The sequence below is a fragment of the Myotis nattereri genome, assembly GCF_964212035.1.
Source record: "Myotis nattereri genome assembly, chromosome: 2".
NCBI classification, from domain to species: Eukaryota; Metazoa; Chordata; class Mammalia; order Chiroptera; family Vespertilionidae; genus Myotis; species Myotis nattereri.
The window spans coordinates 99,258,481-99,280,876 of NC_138076.1; the positions used below are offsets into that span (position 1 = coordinate 99,258,481).

At 39.9% G+C, this 22,396-nt stretch overlaps 1 protein-coding gene across 1 annotated transcript in view; it reads left to right on the forward strand.

Annotated features, from left to right (window-relative positions):
• NBEA (neurobeachin) overlaps positions 1-22,396 on the forward strand; it is a gene marked incomplete at its 5' end in the record, with an annotated part of 948,936 nt that overhangs the window by 78,566 nt on the left and 847,974 nt on the right. Inside the window, 2 exons of the mRNA XM_081083035.1 lie at positions 17,917-18,036; positions 20,959-21,105. Of these exons, the coding sequence (XP_080939161.1) occupies positions 17,917-18,036; positions 20,959-21,105 (267 nt within the window). The remainder of the gene's footprint in view (positions 1-17,916; positions 18,037-20,958; positions 21,106-22,396) is intronic.

Genomic DNA, 22,396 nt, shown 5'->3' on the forward strand with positions numbered 1-22,396 from the left:
TTGTATTCATCCTTCAAGCTTAGTCTTAAATTTTATTTTTCTCTTTTTTGTGCCAGTTTTAAATGAGATTGTTTGTCTTCCTTTTGTTGAGTTATGTGAGTTCTGTATGTATTTTGGAAATTAACCCCTTATCTAATGTATCATTGGAAAATATGGTCTCCCTCACAGTGGGATTCCTTTTCATTTTGTTGATAGATTCTTTTGCTGTGCAGAAGCTTTTTATTTTTATGTAGTCCCATTTGTTTATTTTTTTTCCTGTTTCCCTTGACCTAGGAGATGTATCTGCAAATATATTGATATGAAATGGCTGACATTTTAATCATCTTAATTCTTTCAATCCATCTTAATTCCAAACACAGTATATTCTTCCATTCATTTCTATCTTATGCTATTTCTTTTATCAGTGCAGTGTAGTATAGGACTTTTACCTCCATGGTTAAGTTTATGCCAAAATATCTTTTGTTGTTGTTATGATGGTAAATGGGATTGTTTTATTAATTTCTGTTTTGGAGAGTTCATTTTTGGTGTATAACTATGGCATCAATTTCTGGATATTAATTTTGTATCCTGCTACATTGCCGAATTCATTTATTAAATCTAGTAGTTTTTTGGTGGAGTCTTCAGAATTTTCTGTGTACAATATCATGTCAGGTGTGAATAATGACACTTTTACTTCCTCTATTCTGATTTGGATGCCTTTTATGTTTTCTTGTCTGATTACTATGGCTAAGGCTTCAAGTACAATCTATATATATAAAAGGCTAAGTGACCGACTGTCCATCTGACCGACCAACTGACTGGCCGCTACACCGGCTGCTACATATGACGTGCACTGGCAATTTAAAAATAAACGTTGACTCGCTCATGCGCAATACATATATAGCTCTCACTGGTGCCAATCGCACATGTGTGTTTCGATCTGTCATTGTCAGTCGTGAATTTGGTTGACGCTTCTATTATAGAAAAAGGGTGAATAGCGATATTAAAATATTTCTTCTAATAAATTTTCTTTCAATGTGCACAAATCTGTGCACCGGGCCACTAGTGTTGAATAAGATTGGTGAATGGGGATATCACTGTATTGTTACTTTTCTTAAGGTAAACACTTTTAATTTTTGCCCTTTGAGTATGATATTTGCTGTAGATTTGTCTTATAAGGCCTTTATTATGTTGAGGTATAATGCCTCTATTCTTACTTTGCTGAGAGTTTTTATCAAAAATGGGTGCTGGCCCTAACTGCTTTGGCTCAGTGGATAGAGTGTCCACCTGTGGACTGAAGAAGGGTCCTGGGTTTGATTCTGGTCAAGGGCACATGCCTAGGTTGTGGGCTTGATCCTCAGTGGGGTTTTGCAAGAGGCAGCCTATCAGTGAGTCTCATTCATCATTGGTGCTTCTATCTCTCTTTTTCTCTCCTTTCCTCTCTGAAATCAATAAAAATATTTTTTAAAAAATGGGTGCTAGATTTTGTCAAAGGCTTTTTTTTTAATCTATTGATATCATCATATAATTTCTATATTTTATTTTGTTTATGTGATGTATCATGTTTATTGATTTGCCAGCTGCATCCTTGGTATAATCCACTTGTTCATGGTGAATAATCATCCTATATAATAAAAGGCTATTATGCAAACTATCCCCTTAACTGGGAGTTTGACTGGGAGTTCAACCGGGAGTTCCACCAGGGGGCGGGGCTGATCTGCCAACTGCCCAGGACTCCTGCCCCTGGTCGGCCCCTCCCTGATTGGCCCCACCCACACCGAATGGAGGCGGGGCCAGCTAGCGAACCCCTATCCCAGCCAGCCCCGCCCCTGATCGGCCCGATTGGGGGTGGGCTGGCTGAATTCGTGCACTGGGGCTCTAGTTTCAATATATTGCTGGATTCCATTTGCTAACATATTTTTTTTAAGGATTTTGGCATCTATGTGTATCAGAAACATTGGACTGTAAGTTTCTTTGTAGTGTCTTCCTTTGGTTTTGGCCTTAGGATCATGCTTGCCTCATAAAAAGAGCTTAGAAGTCTCTTGTCCTCTTGAATTTTTTGGAATAGTTTGAGGAGGTTAGGGTTAGTTCTTTTATCAATGTTTGGTTAAACTCCCCTGTGAAGCCGTCTGGTCCAGGGCTTTTGCTTTCTGGGAGTTTTTGATTTGTGATTCTATTTCATTAGTTTTTATAAGTCTATTCAGGTTTTCTGAATCTTCCTGATTCAGTTTTGGAAGCTTGTATGTTTCTAGGAATTTGTCCATTATGTCCAGGTTTTCCAGTTTTTTGGCATATGGTAGTTTTTGTTTTCTTACAATATTTTGTATTTCTGTGATGTCCATTGATACCTCACCTCTTTTGTTTCTGATTTTACTTACTTGGATCCTCTCTATTTCTTGATGAATCTGAATAGCTGTCCATCAATCTTGTTTATCTTTTCAAATAACAAGGTCTTGATTTCATTGATACTTCGTATTCTTTTTAGTCTCTATGTCATTTATTTTTAATCTTTATTATTTCTTTTTTTTCGGTTACCTGTGGGTTTTTCTTGTTATTTTTTAAAAAGTCTTTTAGTTGTAGAGTTTATTAGAGATTTTCCTTGATTTTTTTAGTTAGGATTGTAGTGCTATGAACTTATCTCCCAGGACTGCTTTTGTTGTGTTCCATACAATTTTGGTTGTCATTTTCAGTGGTTTCCAGGAAGTTTTTTATTTCTTCATAATCTCATTGGTAATACATTTATTATGCTATTTTGCCTCCTTGTGTTTGAAAATTTTTGAGGTTTATTTTATTTTATTTTAAATTCGTTATTGTTTAAAGCTTTACAAAATATATCTCCTTTTTCCCATTTCCTCTCCATGGCCACTCCCTCCCCAGCACATGCCCTCAACCCCCTACTGTCTTTGTCCATTGGTTATGCTTATATGCATACATACAAGTCCTTTGGTTGATCTTTTAACACCCCCCCCCCGCTCCCCCCTCCTACCGCCCCCCGCCTTCCTCTGAGGTTTCACAGTCTGTTTGATGCTTCTGTGTCTCTGGATCTATTTTTGTTCATCAGCTTATGTTGCTCATTATATTCCATGAATGAGTGAGATCCTGTAATATTTATCTTTTTCTCACTGGCTTATTTTGCTTAGCATAATGCTCTCCAGGTCTATCCATGCTGTTGTGAATGGTATGAGTTCTTTCTTTTTTACTGCAGTGTAAAAAAGATTTGTTTATTTGTTCATTCTGTAGATGTACCACTGTTTTTTAATCCACTCATCTACTGTTGGGCACTTAAGCTGTTTCCAAATATTAGCTATTGTAAATTGTGCTGCTGTGAACATATGGGTACATATATAATTTCCTATTGGTGTTTCTGGTTTCTAGGGATATATTCCTAGAAGTGGGGTTACTGGGTCAAATGGAAGTTTCATTTTTAATTTTTTGAGGAAACTCCATACTGTTCTCCACAGTGGTTGCACCAACCTGCATTCCCACCAGCAGTGCATGAGGGTTTCTTTTTCTGCACATCCTTGCCAGCACTTGTTGTTGATTTGTTGATGATAGACATTCTATGAGATGGTACGTCATTGTTGTTTTGATTTGCATCTCTCGGATGATTAGTGACTTTGAGCATGTTCTCATATATCTCTTGGCCTTCTGTTTGTCCATTTTCAAAAAGTGTCTATTTATATTTAGGTCCTTTGCAAACTTTTTGATTGAATTGTTTATCTTCCTTTTGTTAAGTTGTATGAGTTTCCTATAAGTGTTGGAGATTAAACCCTTATCAGAGATAACATTGGCAAATATGTTCTCCCATGCATTGGGCTCTCTTATTGTTTTGTTGATGTTTCTTCTGCTGTGCAGAAGCTTTTTCTTTTTTCTTTTTTAAAATATATTTCTTTATTGATTTCAGAGAGGAAGGAAGAGGGGGAGAGAGATAGAAACATCAATGATGAGAGAGAATCATTGATTGGCTGCCTCCTGCACGCCCCCGACTGGGGATCGAGCCCGCAACCCGGGCATGTGCCCTTGGCCGCAGAGAACCCAGGACCCTTCAGTCTGCATGCCGACGCTCTGTCCACTGAGCCAAACTGGCTAGGTCAGAAGCTTTTTATTTTGATGTAGTCCAATTTGTTCATTTTCTCCTTAGTTTCCATTGTTCTAGGAATTGTATTGGTAAAGATACTGCTATGACATATGTCTGATATTTTGCTGCCAGGGATACTTTTAAGATATTCATGGTTTCCCATCTTACATTGAAGTCCTTTTTCCATTTTGAGTTTATTTTTGTGTATGGTGTAAGTTGGTCGTCTTGTTTCTTTTTTCTTTTTCTTTTTTTCATTTATCTGTCCAATTTTCCCAGCACCATTTATTGAGGAGACTGAGTTGTGTGTTTTTTTTTTTTTAAAAAAAACTCTTGTTGATTTCTAGTTTCATGCCCTTGTGATCGAGAATATATGCTTAATAAGGTTTCAGTTTTGAATTTGTTAAGATTATTTTGTGTACTAACTTGTGGTCTTTTTGGGGAATGGTCCAATTGTTCTTGAGAAGAATGTATATACTGCCCTTTTTGGATCAAATGTTTTGTAAATGTCAATTAAACCTATGTGATCAAGTATGTCGTTTAAGGTCGCTATTTCTTTACTGATTTTTTTTTTCCTGGAAGATCTATCCAGTGAAATCAGTGGGGTGTTAAAGTTCCCTACTATGACTGTATTGCTGTTGATTATCTCCTTTAAAGTCCTCCAAAAGTTTTGTTTTAAATATTTAGATGTTCCTATTTTGGTTTGCATATATATTTTCCCAGGTTATACTCTCTTGTTGGATCAATCTCTTTTTTCCCCCCTTTATTGAATAAGATATTACAAATGTGTCCTTATCCCCCCAATGTCCCCTCATCCCCCCAATCCTGCCCTCAGCCTCATCCCCTGTTGTCCACATCCATCACTATGCTTATATGCATGCATACAAGTCCTTTGGTTGATCTCTCCCCCTCACCCCCACCCTCCCCTGCTTTCACTCCGAGTTTTGAGCATCTGATCGATGCTTCTCTGTCTCTACATCTGTTTTTGTTCATCGGTTTACATTGTTCGTTATAATCCACAAATGAGTAAGAGCATGTGATATTTATCTTACTCTGACTGACTTATTTCACTTAGCATAATGCTCTCCAGCTCCATCCATGCTGTTGCAAATGCTAGGAGTTCCTTCCTTTTTACAGCAGCATAGTATTCCATAGTGTAGATGTGCCAAAGTTTTTTAATCCATTCATCTGCTGATGGGCACTTAGGCTGATTCCAAATCTTAGCTATTGTAAATTGTGCTGCTATGAACATAGGGATGCATACATCCTTTCTGATTGGTGTGTCTGGTTTCTTGGGATATATTCCTAGAACTGGGATCACTGGGTCAAATGGAAGGTCCATTTTTAGTTTTTTGAGGAAACTCCATACTGTTCTCCACAGTGGCTGCACCAGTTTGCATTCCCATCAGCAGTGAACGAGGGTTCCTCTTTCTCCGCATCCTCACTAGCATTTGTCATTTGTTGATTTGTTGATGATAGACATTCTGACAGGTGTGAGATGGTATGTCATTGTTGTTTTGATTTGCATCTCTCGGATGATTAGTGACTTTGAGCATGTTCTCATATGTCTCTCAGCCTTATGTATGTCCTCTTTCAAAAAGTGTCTATTTAGGTCCGTTGCCCATTTTTTGATTGGGTTGTTTATCTTCATTTTGTTAAGTTGTATGAGTTCCCTATAAATGTTGGAGATTTAACCTTTATCAGAGATATCATTGGCAAATATATTCTCCCAAGCAGTGGGTTTTCTTGTTGTTTTGTTGATGGTTTCTTTTGCTGTGCAGAAGCTTTTTATTTTGATATAGTCCCATTTGTTTATTTCCCCTTTAGTTTCCATTGCCCTAGAAGCTGTGTCAGTGAAGAAATCCCTTCAGCATATACCTGAGATTTTGCTGCCTGTGGATCCTCTAATAATCTTACGGTTTCCTGTCTTACGTTTAAGTCCTTTATTCATTTTGAGTTTATTTTTGTGTATGGTGTAAGTTGGTGGTCTAGTTTCATTTTTTTGCATGTGTCTGACCACATTTCCCAGCACCATTAATTGAAGAGACTGCCTTGACTCCATTGTATGTTCTTGCCTCCTTTGTCAAATATTAGTTGAGCATTGTGGTTTGGGTCGATTTCTGGGTTCTGTATTCTGTTCCATTGGTCTATATGTTTGTTGTTGTGCCAGTACCAGGCAGTTTTGAGAACAGTGACTTTGTAATACAGCTTCATATCTGGTATTGAGATCCCTCCTACTTTGTTCTTCCTTCTCAGGATTGCAGCAGCTATTCAGGTTTTTTTTTTTTAATTCCAGATGAAGTTTTGGAGCGTACTTTCTAGATCTGTAAAATATGCTGTTGGTATTTTAATGGGGAATGCATTGAATCTATAGATTGCTTTGGGTAGTATGGACATTTTGATGATGTTGATTCTACCAATCCATGAACACGGTATGTTCTTCCATCTGTTTATGTCTTCCTCTATCTCTTTTTTCAGTGTCCTGTAGTTTTCTGAGTAGAGGTCTTTTACCTCCTTAGTTAAGTTTATTCCTAGGTATCTTAATTTTTTTGGTGTGATGGTAAATGGGATTGTTTTTTAAATTTCTCTTTCTGTAAGTTCACTGTTGGCGTATAAAAATGCCATAGATTTTTTGGCATTAATTTTGTATCCTGCTACATTGCCAAATTCATTTATTACATCTAATAATTTTTTGATGGAGTCTTTAGGGTTTTCTAAGTACAGTATCATGTCATCTGCAAATAATGACAATTTTACTTCTTCTTTTCCAATTTGGAAGCCTTTTATTTCTTCTTCTTGTCTTATCGCTTGGCTAGCACTTCCAGTACTATGTCGAACAGGAGTGGTGAAAGTGGGCATCCCTGTGTTGTTCCTGTTCTTAAGGGAAATGGTTTTAGTTTTTGCCCGTTGAGTATGATGTTGGCTGTAGGTTTTTCATATAAGGCTTTTATTATGTTGAGGTATGATCCCTCTATTCCCACTTTGCTGAGCGTTTTTATCAGAAAAGGGTGTTGGACTTTGTCAAATGCCTTTTCTGCATCAATCGATATGATTATGTGATTTTTGTCTCTCAACTTGTTTATGTGATGTATCACGTTTATTGATTTGCGGATATTGTACCAGCCTTGCATTCCTGGAATAAATCCCACTTGGTCATAGTGTATGATCTTTCTAATGTAATGCTGGATCCGGTTTGCTAGAATTTTGTTGAGGATTTTAGAATCTATGTTCATCAGGGATATTGGCCTGTAATTCTCTTTCTTTGTGGTGTCTTTATCTGGTTTTGGGATTAGGATAATGCTGGCTTCATAGAAAGAGCTTGGAAGTGAATTTTTTGGAATAGTCTGAGAAGGATTGGCTTTAGTTCTTCTTTGAATGTTCGGTAAAACTCCCCTGTGAAGCCATCCGGTCCAGGGCTTTTGTTTGCTGGAAGCTTTTTGATTACTGTTTCAATTCCATCCGTAGTTATTGGCCTATTCAGGTTTTTTGATTCTTCCTGGTTGAGTTTTGGAAGCTTGTATTTTTCTGGAATGTGTCCATTTCATCGAGGTTGCCCAGTTTGTTGGAGTAGAGTTGTTTGTAGTATTTTTTGGCAATCCGTTGTATATCAGTAGGGTCAGTTGTTAACTTCACCTCTTTCATTGGTGATTTTGTTTATTTGGGTCCTCTCTCTTTGTTTCTTGGTGAGCCTGGCTAGAGGTTCATCCGTCTTGTTAATCCTCTCAAAGAAACAGCTCTTGGTTTTATTGATCTTTTGTATTGTTTTTTTGGTGTCTATGTTGTTTATTTCTGCTCTGATCTTTATTATCTCCTTCCTTCTGGATACTGTGGGCTTTTCTTGTTGCTCTGTTTCTAAGTCTTTGAGTTGTAGGGTTAGATCATTTATTGCCAGTTTTCCTTGTTTTTTGAGGTAGGCCTTTAGAGCTATGAACTTCGCTCTTAGGACTGCTTTCATTGTGTCCCATAGATTTTGGATTGTTGTGTTTCCATTGTCATTTGTTTCCAGGATGCTTTTTATTTCTTCTTTGATCTCTCTGGTAACCCAGTCATTGCTTAATAGCATGCTATTTAGCCTCCAAGTGTTTGATTTTTTTTCAATGTTTTTACTGCAGTTGATTTCTAATTTTATGCCGTTGTGATCTGAGAAGATGCTTGTTACGATTTCTATTCTCTTGAATTTGAAGAGATTTTGCCTGTGTCCTAATATATGGTCTATCTTTGAAAATGTCCCATGTGCACTGGAGAAGAATGTATATTCTGTAGCTTTGGGGTGAAATGTTCTGAAGATGTCAGTTAAGTCCATCTGATCTAGTGAGTCATTTAGGATTGCTGTTTTTTGCTGATTTTTTGTTTAGAGGATTTATCCAGTGGTGTCAGTGGGGTATTAAAGTCCCCTACTATGACTATTGCTATTGATCTCTCCCTTGATATCTTCCAGAAGCTGTTTTATGTATTTGGGTGCTCCTGTATTGGGTGCATATATGTTTACCAGAGTTATATCTTCTTGTTGAATTGCTCCCTTTAGTATTATGTAGTGGCCTTCCTTATCTCTTGTTATAGCCTTTACTTTGAGGTCTATTTTGTCAGATACAAGTATTGCAACCCCAGCTTTTTTCTCATTTCCATTTGCCTGAAAATTTTTTTTCCATCCCTTCACTCTCAGTCTGTGTGAATCCTTTGTTCTGAGGTGGGTCTCTTGCAGACAGCAAATATATGGGTCATGTTTTCTTATCCATTCAGCTACCCTATGTGTTTTCAGTGTAGCATTTAATCCATTTACATTTAATGTTATTATTGAAAAGTACTTGTTTGTGGTCATTTTTATTCTTAATGTTTGTGTTTCTTCTTGTCTTTCTGTTTCTTCTTTTTACAGCAGTCCCTTTAGCATTTCTTGCATTGCTGGTTTGGTGGTAATAAACTCTCTTAGCCCTTTTTTTTGTCTGTGAAGCTCCTGAATCCACCTTCAATTTTGAATGATAGCCTTGCTGGGTATAGTATTCTTGACTTCATTCCCTTGCTCTGCATCACTTTGTATATTTCATTCCATTCCCTTCTTGCCTGCTGTGTTTCTGTTGAGAAGTCAGCTGATATTTTAATAGGAGACCCCTTGTAGGTAACTTTCTGTCTCTCTCTGGCAGTCTTTAAGATTCTTACTTTGTCGTTGGTGTTTGCCAATTTAATTATGATGTGTCTTGGTGTTGGTCTTTTGGGGTTCATCTTGTTTGGCACTCTGTGTGCTTCTTGGACTTGTGTATTTTTTTCTTGCCAGTATCAGGGAAGTTTTCTGTCATTATTTCTTCGAACAGGTTTTCTGTTCCTTGCTTCTCCTCCTCTACGTCTGGTACCCCTATTCAGCGAATGTTGTTTCGTTTTGCATTGTCCCAAAGCTCGCTTAGGTTCTCCTCTTGCTTTTTAAGTTTTTTTTCCAGTTGCTGCTGTGTTTGTGTGTTTTTTCCTTCCTTGTCTTCTAATTCGCTGATGCAGTCCTCAGTATCTTCTAGTCTGCTGTTTAAGCCTTCCATTGTGTTCTTTATTGCAGTTATGTCGTTCTTCATTTCCTCTTGGTTCCTTTTCATGTTGGTGACATTCTCATTCAGCTCTTTATAATTCTCATTGAGTTGTGTGCATTTGTCATTCAGCCGTTTGAGCATTCTTATAACCATTACTCTGAATTCTTTCTCTGATAAGTTAGTAGCCTCAATTTCATTTAACTCCCTTCCTGGTGACTCCTCTTTTTCTTTCCTTTGTGGGTTGCATTTTTATCTTCCCATATTTTGCTGTAATGTTTTAATTGTAGTTCCGATTGCTTTGCTACCCAGTTTCTTTAGGGTGTGGTGCTACTGGTGTGACCTCTCAGGCCTCCTGGGTTTGGTAGTCTAGTGTAGCTCCATACTTGAGCTATTTGAGTTCTCTTAATGTAGGCCTGTGAGCTGGAAAGGCGTGACTGAGGTGTCTAGAAGTCAGCAGCTTTGGAGGGGGTGTTCTAATTTTTGCTGTCTTATGCCCTTGATTGAAATCACGCGTGCCCCGCAGGGACTCACAGTGCCACCCAGGAACCGTCTATTGCAGTGGTGGGGCTCAGAAAGCCTGTTTTCTGGCAAAGCATGACTGTGGTTTTAGAGTTCTGTCGTTGTGGGGTGGGTAGACTCAGCTTTTGCTGCTGCCTCCGTGGTTGGATACACGCAATTCCAGCAGCCGCTCACAGAGGCACCTTTTGTGTATTTGCCAGCGGGGTGTACTGATACACTCTAAAGCGCCTTGGCACTAAAGCCACTGGATTGCAGTGTCTGTGGGCAGGTATCCCAGGAGAGGGAATTCAGCGTTTCTGCAGCCCAGCAGTGCACCCCTGTTTGTTTAAATGCAGGACCAGCAGGGTTTGCAGCAGGGCCCCAGGGTTGCCTGTGGAGTGGTGGTCTTGGGAGACCTGCACACTGGAAGAGCATGCACCTGTAGTGTCCAAAGTTCTGCAGCTGTGGGGTGGGGAAACTCAGATTTTGCTGATGCACTTGTGGTGGATACACTCGCGTTCCCCGTAGTGGCACACAGGAACACCTGCAGTGAGTTTGCTAGCGCAGGCATAGTGAAGCACTCTGAAGGGCCCTGGCATGCTTTGGGCAGGTATCCAGGATGGTTGAAATCCGAATTTCTACTGCCCAGGGGAGTGCGTCCCTATTAGTCCAAGATCGGACCCAGCAGAGGCTCACCATGGCTTCCCCAAAGTGCCCTGTGGGTAGGTGGGCAGAGGGGGAGTGAGCAACTGTGGCAGTGCAGTTCGCAGGCGCAGTTCCCCTGGTACTGAGCTCTGAAGCACTCTGTGGGGCCCTGGCGCTGAGGGGCCCTGGCGCTTAAGTTGCGCAGCTGGGTGTGTGGGGGCAGTTATTCAGGCAGAGGGAATTCAGAATTTCTACTGGGTGGCAGTCAGCCTGTGTCTGTACAAAATCACACCCAGCTTAGTCTCCCAGTGACTCCTAAGGGGTCTATGGAGTGGTGTGCCTCAGAGACCCGCGAGCTGGAGACACGCGAACGCGCATGCAGGCAATGTCGGAGGTCTGCCACTGGGGAGGGGGAGATTGCACTTACTGCTGCCAGCGGAGCGTTGCTCTTTTGGCGCAGAGTCCCAGAGTCTGCGGGTGTGGCTGCAGGATTTTGGCTGGAGTGGCTGCCGGTTCGCAGGCAGTGTCCAAGGCCTGTCTGGGTGGTGGTGCTGCTGAGTTCCTAGAAGAGGCCGCTCTCCCCTTTAAGATGGCGTGGGCTCTGTGCCCAGTCCCGCAGTCTGGGGAGTGCCGCAGCGGTGGTAATCTCTCCCTGTCCCAGAGAGCCTGGTCTGTCAGCCTCTGCTGCTCCTGCCGTATTTAACTGTCCCTCACTCATTCACACACACACCACACATCCACACACTCTCCATTCATCCCCTCACTCACTCACTTCCTATCCCTCACCACCGTCCTGCCAGCTGCCATCTTCCCTTATCTCTATGGATCAATCTCTTTAGTGTAATGTAGTGACTGTCTTTGTCTCTTGCTATGGCCTTTGCTTTGAAGTCTATTTGTCACCTATAAGTATTGCTTACCCCTTCTTTAAAAATCCTATCTAATAATAGACAAACATGGTAATTGACAGTACCTTCGCTATGCCTCCCATTGGCTAATCAGCGCGATATGCAAATTAGCCACCAACAAAGATGGTGGCTAATTTGCATACTGCAGGCAAGGACAGGCCAGTGCGAGCTGCCATCGGGCCCCCATGTGCCGCCTAAGCCCTGCCGCCACCTGCAACCCCCGTGAGCGGCCCTGGGCAGCCAGCTTGGTGGAGCGAACAGCGAATGAGCCTCCTAAATCCCCGGGACCCCCGTGAGTGGTCCTGGGCAGGGTGGCTTGGCGGCGCAAACGAGCCACCTAAGCCCCGCCCCCAGCCGGGACCCCCCTCTCCCCTCTGTGAGCGGTCCTGGGCAGAGGGGCTTGGCGGAGCGAATGAGCCGCCTAAGCCCCGCGGGACCCCTGTTTGCAGCCCTGGGCAGGAGGGGCTTGGAGGTGCGATCAACCCGAGGAAGCCCTATTCTGGCAGGAATCCTCCTGCAATGGGCTTCTAGTATATATATATTTCCATTGAGAGGAAGGGAGAAGGAGAGAGAGATAGAAACATCAGTAATGACAGAGAATAATTGATTGGCTGCCTCCAGTATGCCCCATACTGGGGATCAAGCCTGCAACCAACTATTAAATGGTAACTTCCTGATTCATAGGTTGATGCTCAACCATGGAGCTATCCCTAATGGGCGACCCCCTGACTTTTTTTTTTTTTAATTTTGTTTTTATTGCTTAAAGTATTACAAAGAGTATCACATATGTCTCCTTTTATTTTCTTCCCTTGACTTTCCCCTGGCCTACCATACCCCCCCCCCCCCCCACCCAGTGTCTTGTGTCCATTGGTTATGCTTATATGCATGCATACAAGTCCTTCGGTTGATCTCTTACCTACGCCCCCTCACCCTCAGCCCTCCCCCGACGTCCTGTTGTAGTTTGACAGTCTGTTCGATGTTGCTCTGCCTCTGTATCTATTTTTGTTCATCAGTTTATAATGGTCTGCAGTCGGACAACCTTAGTGCTGGTGAGGAGGTGGGAGAGGCTCCTGCCACCACCGCTGTGGTGGCAGCCATCAGCCTGGCTTGGGGCTGAGCAGAGCTCCCCATGTGGAAGTGTACTGATCACCAGGGGACAGCTCCTGTATTGAGCATCTGCCCCCTGGTGGTCAGTGTGTGTCATAGTGACCAGTCATTCCCAGTCGTTCTGCTGTTAGGGTCAGTTTGCATATTACCCTTTTATTATATAGGATAGAGGCCTGGTGCATGGGTGGGGGCCGGCTGGTTTGCCCTGAAGGGTGTCCCGGATCAGGATGGGGGTCCCACTGGGTTGCCTGGCCCGCCTTGGTGAGGGGCTGATGGCTGTTTTCAGGCTGGTCAAGTCCCCCCCCCCCAAGTGGGGACCCTCACCCCATGGGGGTTTGGCCACCCTGGGTGAGGGGTGATATCTCTTCAGGCTGGCCAGACCCTCTTTAGGGTGGGGTTCTCCACTGTGGTGCCTGGCCAGTCTGGGTGAGGGCCTGAGTGCCGTTTTCAGGCTGGCCAAGCCCCCTGGCGATGGAAGCTCTCAGCCTCTTTTTTTTTTTCTTCTTTTTTTCTTCTGGGATTTATTTACCTTCTATTATTGAAACTTTGTAACCTTGAGTGGAGATCAGAGCTGGCCAGGGTGGGCGGGAAGCTTGGCTTCCTCCATCACTAGGGGCAACCTAAGCCTCCTGCTCACTCCAGCTCCGTGGACACGGCCAGCTGAAACCAGGTATCTGGGGTTTATTTATCTTCTATAATTGAAACTTTGTTGCCTTCAGTGGAGCTCAGCGCCGGCCGCGGCAGGCGGGAAGCTTGGCTTCCTCCATCAGTGGAGCAACCAAGCCTCCTGCTTGCTCCAGCTTTGTGGCTGCTGGCCGCCATCTTGGTTGGGTTAATTTGCATATAGTCACTCTGATTGGCTGGTGGGCGAAGGTTCGGTCAATTTGCATGTTTTCTTTTATTAGTGTAGATTGTCATTAGTATTATTTTTGCTTGTTTCTCTCTCATTCTTTTTCTTCTAACAGTCCTTTAACATTTCTTGTAATGCTGGATTGTTGTTAACAAACTCTTTTAGCCAATTTTATTGTCTTGGAAGCTCTATATTTCATCTCCTGTTTTGAATTATTGTATTGCTGGATAGAACCATCTTGATTTTAGATTCTTGCTTTTCATTACCTTGAATACTTCTTGCTACTCCCTTCTGATTTACAGTGTCTCTGTTGAGAAATCAGCTGATAGTCTATGGAAGCTTCTTTGTGGTTAGCAAATTTCTTTTCTCTTTCTCTGTTTTCTTTTTCTTTAATTTTTGGCATTTTCATAATGATGTGTCTGCTCATGGTCCTCTTTGGGTTCTTTTTGCTCGGGACTCTGTGTGCTTCCTGAAATTGTGTGACTTTTTCTTCACTAGGTCAGGTAAGTTTTATGACATTTCTTCAGAAAAGTTCTGTATCTCTTGCTCACTTTCTTCATCTTCTGGTACTCCTATGATGCTGAACATTTCAGATTCTTGCACTGCTCCTTTAAGCAGTACTCCTGTTTTATAATTGCTTTTTCTTTTTGGTTCTCTGATTTAGTGATTTTTTTTACCCTGTCTTTCAATTCACTGATTCCATCCTCAGCTTCCTTTAATCTGCTGTTTATTCCTTCCTGTGTATTCTTTATTTCTGCTGTGTCATTCTTCATTTTACAAAGTTGTTTTTCATAGTTTCTGTTTATTTTTTTTTCATGCAATTGAGCATCCTTATAATCTCTATTCTGAATTCTATATTTGATACATTGCTTTTTTCCATTTAATTTAGCTCTTCTTCTAGAGAATTCTCTTTTGGTGCTTGCTTCATTTTCTCTCCATTTTAGTTGCTTGTTTGCATTTGTTTCTATGTATTATATACGAATCCCAGTCTTGGTAGGGTGGCCTTATGTGATAGGTGACCTGTGGGACCCAGTGGCATAGTCTCCATGACCACCAGACCTGGGTGCTGTAATAATTTCCAGTGTTCTTTGCATGTGACCTCCTGTTGTAATTGAGTCTTACTTGCTATTGGCCCATTTATGCATGAGCTTTCTCTTCAGGCTGGCTGACAGTGAGGCTCAGCCCCAACACAGCATGCAGTCTGTAGCTGATGCTTAGTACATGAAGCTCAATTCACCTTAGCAGGATTTGGTTCCTGCCAATATTTCCCTGTTGATATACTGCTTGTGAGCTTATTGGATCCTTCTCCATTGTTGTTTGAAGCTGGCCACTGGGTTTATTGGTTTTGGGTTCCTTTGGAGGATCTGTTGTTTAATCCAATGTCACATGCTGTTTATAATGGGCTCTGAGTACCCTGTTTAGAGCTGTCAGAGAGCCACAGTTTATGGCTTCCTCAGTTGTGTCTGAGTGCATGTGGAAAGGACCAAGCTGTGCACCAAGATCTGCTTTTTCTAGCCCAAGGCCCAGAAGCATGTTAGCACAGTGGATGTAAACTCTCCAGGGTGGGACAAGAGGATTTTCTGTTGGTGGGGCAATTGCTTCCCCCCATGCTGAAGCTGTATTGTTGGGAAATCTCTGCCCGAGAAAGAATGCTTCTGCAGAAGTGGGGAATGCTTCTTCAGCATAGTGATCCTGGTGGCTGTCTCCACAGAGCTACAGACTCTCCTCATGCAGCTCTATTTCACCCTGCCCTCTCTCTGCCGGAGTCCAAGTTGAATGGCTGCAAATGCAATTTAGAGTGTTGGCCCATTAAGGGGGTGCCTATGTATCTAGCCATCTTATCCTGCTGGACTGTACCCCTGGTGCTTTTCATAGCCAGGTGTTACGTAGGCACCTTTCCCAGTTTTGTTACTCTGGGCTGGGGAGTCCAGCTTGTGTTTATATCCCAGACTTCTCAGAGGTAACCCCCTACAACTGAGATATTTCTCCAGAATTTCACTGCTGCCTGTGCGAACCTAACCAGCCTTCTTGCACCACCACACTTCCTACCAATCTTGATGTGGCCTCCTCTTTACATCCTTGTTTATAAGGGTTATTTCCACTTAGTCTTCTGTAGGTTATTCAGGATGATATCTCTATATTTTAGTGTAATTTCAGTTTGGTACTGGGAGATTGTCGGTGCAGCTTCTGCTTATTCTGCCACCATCTTGGAATCTCTCAATTGTACAGCTTTTAGTGTTTGTTTTAAAACAAACACTATCTTTCAGCAGCAGAACATTTTTATATTTATAAACATGTCTATTCTATTTAGATATTTTAATTTCTCAAAATTTTATTAAAAATGTACATATTGTGTCTAGATTGCATTATGGTTGAAAATTATGTAGAAAAAATTTTAAAAAATACATATTTTTTTATTTTACAGAGGAAGGGAGAGGGAGAAAGAGAAACATCAATGATGAGAGAGAATCATTGATTGGCTGCCTCCTGCACACCCCTACTGGGGATCAAGCCAGCAACCCAGGCATGTGCTTTTGACCAGATCAAACCTGGGACCCTTCAGTCTGCAGCCTGATGCTCTATCCACTGAGCAAAACCAGCTAGGGCTATTTAGATAAATTTTGATTCTTACATATGTAAATATCTATGAAGTTTTCTTAAATTTATTTGATGCTCAATTTTATGAGCTCTTTTCTCATAAGTTTGTAATACTTAGAAACATGAGCTGTTAAATGACTAACTTTAATGACTCAGTTTGCAACAAATTAGATTACCTGGAATGAAACAACTTAAGAAGATAAAGAACTTGTAAATGAGTTAAATGATTTGACCTGACATTGTTTTTATAGTTGATAATGTTTTTTATATATTACTGTTACCTGTGAGTTGTTTAGTGTTGATTTTCTAAATAAAAATAAATGAATTGAATTTTGTTCAAAATATTCCAGACAACTTGAAATAACAAATTTTAGTGGTTGAGAATTATTATTAAAGTTATGTGCTTTGCAAATATTTATTAAATAATTGAATAGTGCTTTTAAGTAATCTGGAGAACAAAGCCTGTAGTCTATATTTTTGTATTTTTTTTTTGTGTGTTTTTTTTATGAAAGCTAGTCTAGTTATCCCCCATCCCCCTTATCCACTGAAGGTATACTTGCTCAAATATCTAGAAATCATTTGTGTTATTCTCAGTTTAGAAAACTATTTTTATATTCTCTGCTTTAGGCTACCTATCTATCTATCTATCTATCTATCATCTAAATAGCTTAGTATGCAAATTGTCCCCTCGGGAGCTCGACCAGGAGACCAGGAGTTTGATCGCTCGCTATGACATACATTGACCACCAGGGGGCGGTGCAGAACAAAGGAAGGCCCCAGGCAGCAGCCAGCAGCCAGGGAAGGGAGGCCTCCACCGGCAGCTGGCAGCTGGGGAAGGAATTTCCTGGCCAGCAGCCTGAAGGAAGGCCCCAGCCAGCAGCCAGAAGGCCCCAATGGGCCTGATCACTGGCCAGGCCTACGGACCTTACCCGTGCACAAATTTCACGCACTGGGCCTCTAGTTAACTATAAAGAGACTAAGTTTTGGATCCAAAATTTATTATAGAACTTAAACCATCTATATAAAAAAAACCAACAACACTAAAAATGCATTTTGTTGGCCCTAGTAAATATAAAATGAGAACTCAATTGAAATTTATTTCTTTATTTTTAATGAATATTCGTAAGTTAAGTTTAGAATATAAAATTATCCCTGATTTAATAAGTCTAAATGGCGTGTTTCAATTGTATCTAAATTGTACTATTAATGTTAAAAAGTTTTTCATTTGTCAGGTCTTTCTTGACCATGCAGTCCAAAGTATAATCTAGGTTATTCTCTCTCATTTTAAACCGTTCTCTTTTCCTCACAGAAATCATTATGATTTGTGATCCTATATTGTTTTACTGGTTTAATGTATTTCTTATTCATTATACCATAAGTTTCAGGAAAGTGGGAACTATGTTCAGTCTTGTCAAATCTGTGAGTTTGCAGTACCTGGCACAATGTAAATGTTGTTAAATGAATCAACACAAATATAATCGTAATTTCATAGTTTTTGGATCTTTGTTAATTGGAAGGTTTAGTAAGATTCAAGGCTTTCTAGCTCTGTCCAAATCACAAGTTTATTCTTTATGAATTACTTCTTTCATCTGATAGATGAGAAATGGGATGAGGGAATTGAAATAGTAGAGGGCACTGTTAGTTGCTGCAAGCATTTTTTGTAGGTATGTTATGAATGTTACAATTGTTTTTTATACAATAAAAATTAAACATTACTTATTGATATCTTTAATATTTTTTTCATTTAAGTGGTATATGATCAGCATTGTCCACATATACAATCGATGGAGAAACAGTGAAATTCGATGCTATGTGAATGGACAGCTAGTATCCTATGGTGATATGGCTTGGCATGTTAACACAAATGATGTAAGTTTTATTTTAACCTGTGTTTTAATGTATTTGAGCATATGATATGTAATTGTTTATAACTGAATAATAAAATAGTTTGTTAGAAACTTAATAGTTTTACTTTGAATTTTTTTCTATTAAGTGAATTTTTAAGTCTTAAATTTAATATAATTGCTATAAGACATGATTAGTGATACAAAAAAGAAAAAAATGCTCTGATAATTTATTAAATATTAGGTCAAAAACATCAAGGCTGTATTCTAGTATTTCCAGAATCCCAGGCATTAAAAATGTATCTTTCACCTTATTTGGATATGACACAAAAACCTTAGCACAGATAAATATAACATATAGTCACTACTATTTATTAGATAAATGGTGATAAATTCTATGGAGTAAAATTAAGTGGGAACAGATATAGAAAGTGTAGGTTTAGGGATGGGAGAAGCCAGATGATACAGAAATGACTTTATTAGAGTTCAGGGAGCAAGCCATGTGGATATTTGGGGGGAATATCCCATTCATTGGATGTTGAAAGGTTTTAAGCCAAAACTGGAAAGTTTCTTAAACAACAAAGTAACCAGTTTGTTTGGGGCAGAGGGAAAAGAACAGATAAGAGATGAGGCAAAGCCGGTACTAGACAATCAAATATGCAAGGCCTCATGTACTAACATAAGGCTTGGGCTTTCCAATGTTATCTAGTCTCAAAATCTTTATCTATAATAAAAGCATAATATGCTAATTAGACCGGAAGTCCTTCCTGACCACCTTCTGGAGGAAGCCAGGGCTGTGAGGGAAGCCCAGGCCCTGTGTGCTTGCCCGTGGACAGAGTGAAGCCTGGGTCCCAGGTGCCAGAGGGAAGCTGGTGCCAGGAGCTGGGAGTAGGAAGGCCTACTCTTGTATGATTTTCATGCATCGGGCCTCTAGTAAGATTATAAGCAGACTAGAGACATGATGCTGATTGGTATTTTGGAAACATCAATCAGGCTGCAGTATTGAGAATATTTTTAAGGAAAATAATTGGCAGAAGCAGGGGGATCTGTTAAATGTTACTGCTATAACAAAGAGATAGTAATTTTGACTAGAATATTAGCAGTGGAGGAGATAACATAGTTGGATTCTTAATAGAGGATATATAGATTTAAGACCTTAAAAGTTCTTTTTTCTCTATTTTGGGCCTTCTCTTATCTTCATCCAAGCCTGTTAGAGCAAAAATAAGAGATGTGTTCTAATGCCCAAAGAATAATTCCAGCAAGCCTCTTTTTAATAAAATTCATATCTCAATATTATCTGCATCTCAGTAGACTTTAGTCTTCTCAGTGCAGGGATTGGCTCTTGTTCTCCTAGTAGCACTGTATGCATAGTCTAGTTTGTTCTCTAGGTCAGGGCCCTTTACCTCTTTTTGTGTGGCCTAGAAACTAAGAATCTGTTTTTACATTTTTTAATGACCCTAACAGACAAAAATCAAAGAAGATAACAGAAATCATATGTGGCTTACAAACCATAAAATATTTCCTATCTGTTCCTTTATAGGAAAAGTTTTTGTTTTTTGTCCTAGAAACTTGTAGTCAGGGCATAGTAAATATTTATGAGGATAATTTCGTCAGAATTAGAATCTACAGATGAAATTCTTAAGTTTTGCTCTCCAAAGGAAAAAGTCCTTTTATTAGAGTGGAAAAAACCTCAGTGTTCATGTTGACTGTCATTATCTCTACGGTTATATATATTTTTAATACAAGGAAGAAAATACTTAGATTTGTGAATTATTTGCAGTAGCGCTCCACTAAATGGAGAGGCCTGGACAATAATGCGTATGCACATACGCATTATGAAGTCAATTCTTAAGTTATTATACTTTTAATTAAGGATTGGATAGTTAATGACTAGTTTCTGATTTTGTATCTCATTCACATGAGTGTAATAATCTGTGAGGATGTGAGAGAGAAACAGCAGTGACTGCTTTCACTGGTCTAGATGGGTGGGACCAAGTATTAGGAGAGGTTTAAAACATCCTAGTGCAGTGGTTCTCAAACTGTGGGTCGCGACCCCTTTGGGGGTCAAACGACCCTTTCACAGGGGTCGCCTAAGACCATCGGAAAACACATATATAATTACATATTGTTTTTGTGATTAATCACTATGCTTTAATTATGTTCAATTTGTAACAATAAAAATACATCCTGCATATCAGATATTTACAGTACGATTCATAACAGTAGCAAAATTACAGTTATGAAGTAGCAACGAAAATAATTTTATGGTTGGGGGGTCACCACAACATGAGGAACTGTATTAAAGGGTCGAGGCATTAGGAAGGTTGAGAACCACTGTCCTAGTGGGAAGGGTCTTGTTAAGAATGGCTTCTTAGGTGCTCAGCTTTCCAGATGGAGAGCACTATACCATCTGCTTTAGGCATCAGACCTTTGTGATCTTTTCTGATTCTGAATAATGCTTACTTATGTGAGAGAGGGAAGTGATTTCCTCTGTCTGGAGAAATAGTAGAATATATCAATAATGGAAAAATTAGGTTGCGTTTTAAAAATTAGGCCCTATGTATTTATGATTAAAATTGGACGAGTTATTCTCTGATTCTGATGAGTCTCTCTCTGAATATGAATAATAATAAATCATTTCAGTTTAAAATAATTTTTACTATTGTAAATAAATAATTATAAGCCCTTTTGCCTTTAAATATAAAGTTGGAGAAGTGGTCAAGTGATTGAGCAAATGGTTATTGTTTGTTTAACTTGCCCATCAGTATAAAACATTTAACTGATTTATCTTTCCTAAAAATCTTTAGCTGGCTTTTATTACTTAAATACTCTGTAAGAATTAATTGATGCTTTCTTCTTTTATTGTTATGACAGTGAAAGAAGGTATCCTTAAATATTTTGTCATTAGAAAATAATACATTTGCTTTTTATGACTTTTTAAAAATAGAGCTATGACAAGTGCTTTCTTGGATCCTCCGAAACTGCTGATGCAAATAGAGTATTCTGTGGTCAACTTGGTGCCGTGTATGTATTCAGTGAAGCACTCAACCCTGCACAGATATTTGCAGTTCATCAGTTAGGACCTGGATATAAGGTAGTAAGAACTCTCTTATAAATTCTGTATAAAGTTTTATGTAAATTCTGTGTGAAATGTGATATAATATATTGTGATAGTCTTCAATGTGGTTTAAAAGTCATCTCTATTTTTTGGAATTCAGCTGTTACGTTTATTTTCTTTCAAAGGTGTTTTTCTTTTTTTAACATTTACCTTTCATGAACTATTTTTATTCTTTAGTCTGTTTTCTAATGTTGAAGCTATAGCTTTTCTTACATAATTTTGAAATAAGAAATTTATAAAAACATATTGCTTAATGTGCTATTTGAAATATCAAATTTTGAAAGATATATAATAAACAAACGAAAATGACTACTACTTTTAAAATTAGAGGTAACCTAGGAAGAATAAAGATTTAGAAGGAAAATGGTATAAAGTATTACATATGGCTGAAATTATTCGTTTCTAGGGTAGGCAGTGATTACGGAGTAATAATCCTAATTTTGCAAAGCTAATTATTTAATATGATTTATTATATTCTTCCTGCTTTGTAATGTTTAAAATGAAAACTTAATTAGGTAAGATATTACATTTACATATATGAACTAGAGGCCCAATGCACGAAATTTGTGCATAGGTAGGGCCCCTAGGTCTGGCTGGCAATCAGGGCTGATCTGTGGGGTGACTGGAGGGGTGATCGGGGGCCCATGCTGATACCCGCCTTGGCCGGCCTGGCGCCGCCCACTTGCCGGCCCAGACCCCGGCACCGCCGCCAGTTTCCTCCCGCTGTGGGGCGATCAGCAGGGCAATCGGGGGGGCCCCGATGGCACCCGGCTTGGCTGGCCTGGGGTCTGCGGGTTGGGGGCAGCTCCTGTGTTGAGCGTCTGCCTCCTGGTGGTCAGTGAACATCATAGCAACTGGTTGTTTCAACGGTCGTTCTGCTGTTCGGTCAGTTTGCATGTTAGGCTTTTATTATATAGGATTAGGTTTTTAATTTAATTTTGTTTATTTTATCTTATTATTGACAGTATTAACAAATGTTCCCCAATTTCCCTGTCCTGTATTCCCCACCTCCCAACCCCTGCAGCACACCTGGCTAGAAAAAGAGTTACTAGTATAAGAGATTTATTAAAATCACATTGGAAATAGTGACATCACTAAATGTTTGGAGCTGAAAAAGAATTATACAGTGTATGTGAAAGTGTTTATGATTCTGAAGAAGTCCATGTCTTGTATGGAAGAGCTGGTGATTTATTTTAAACCTTATGTCTAAATAATCAGTGTAAAGATTGTGTTATGAAAAAGGACTACAGACATTAAAAATATTTCT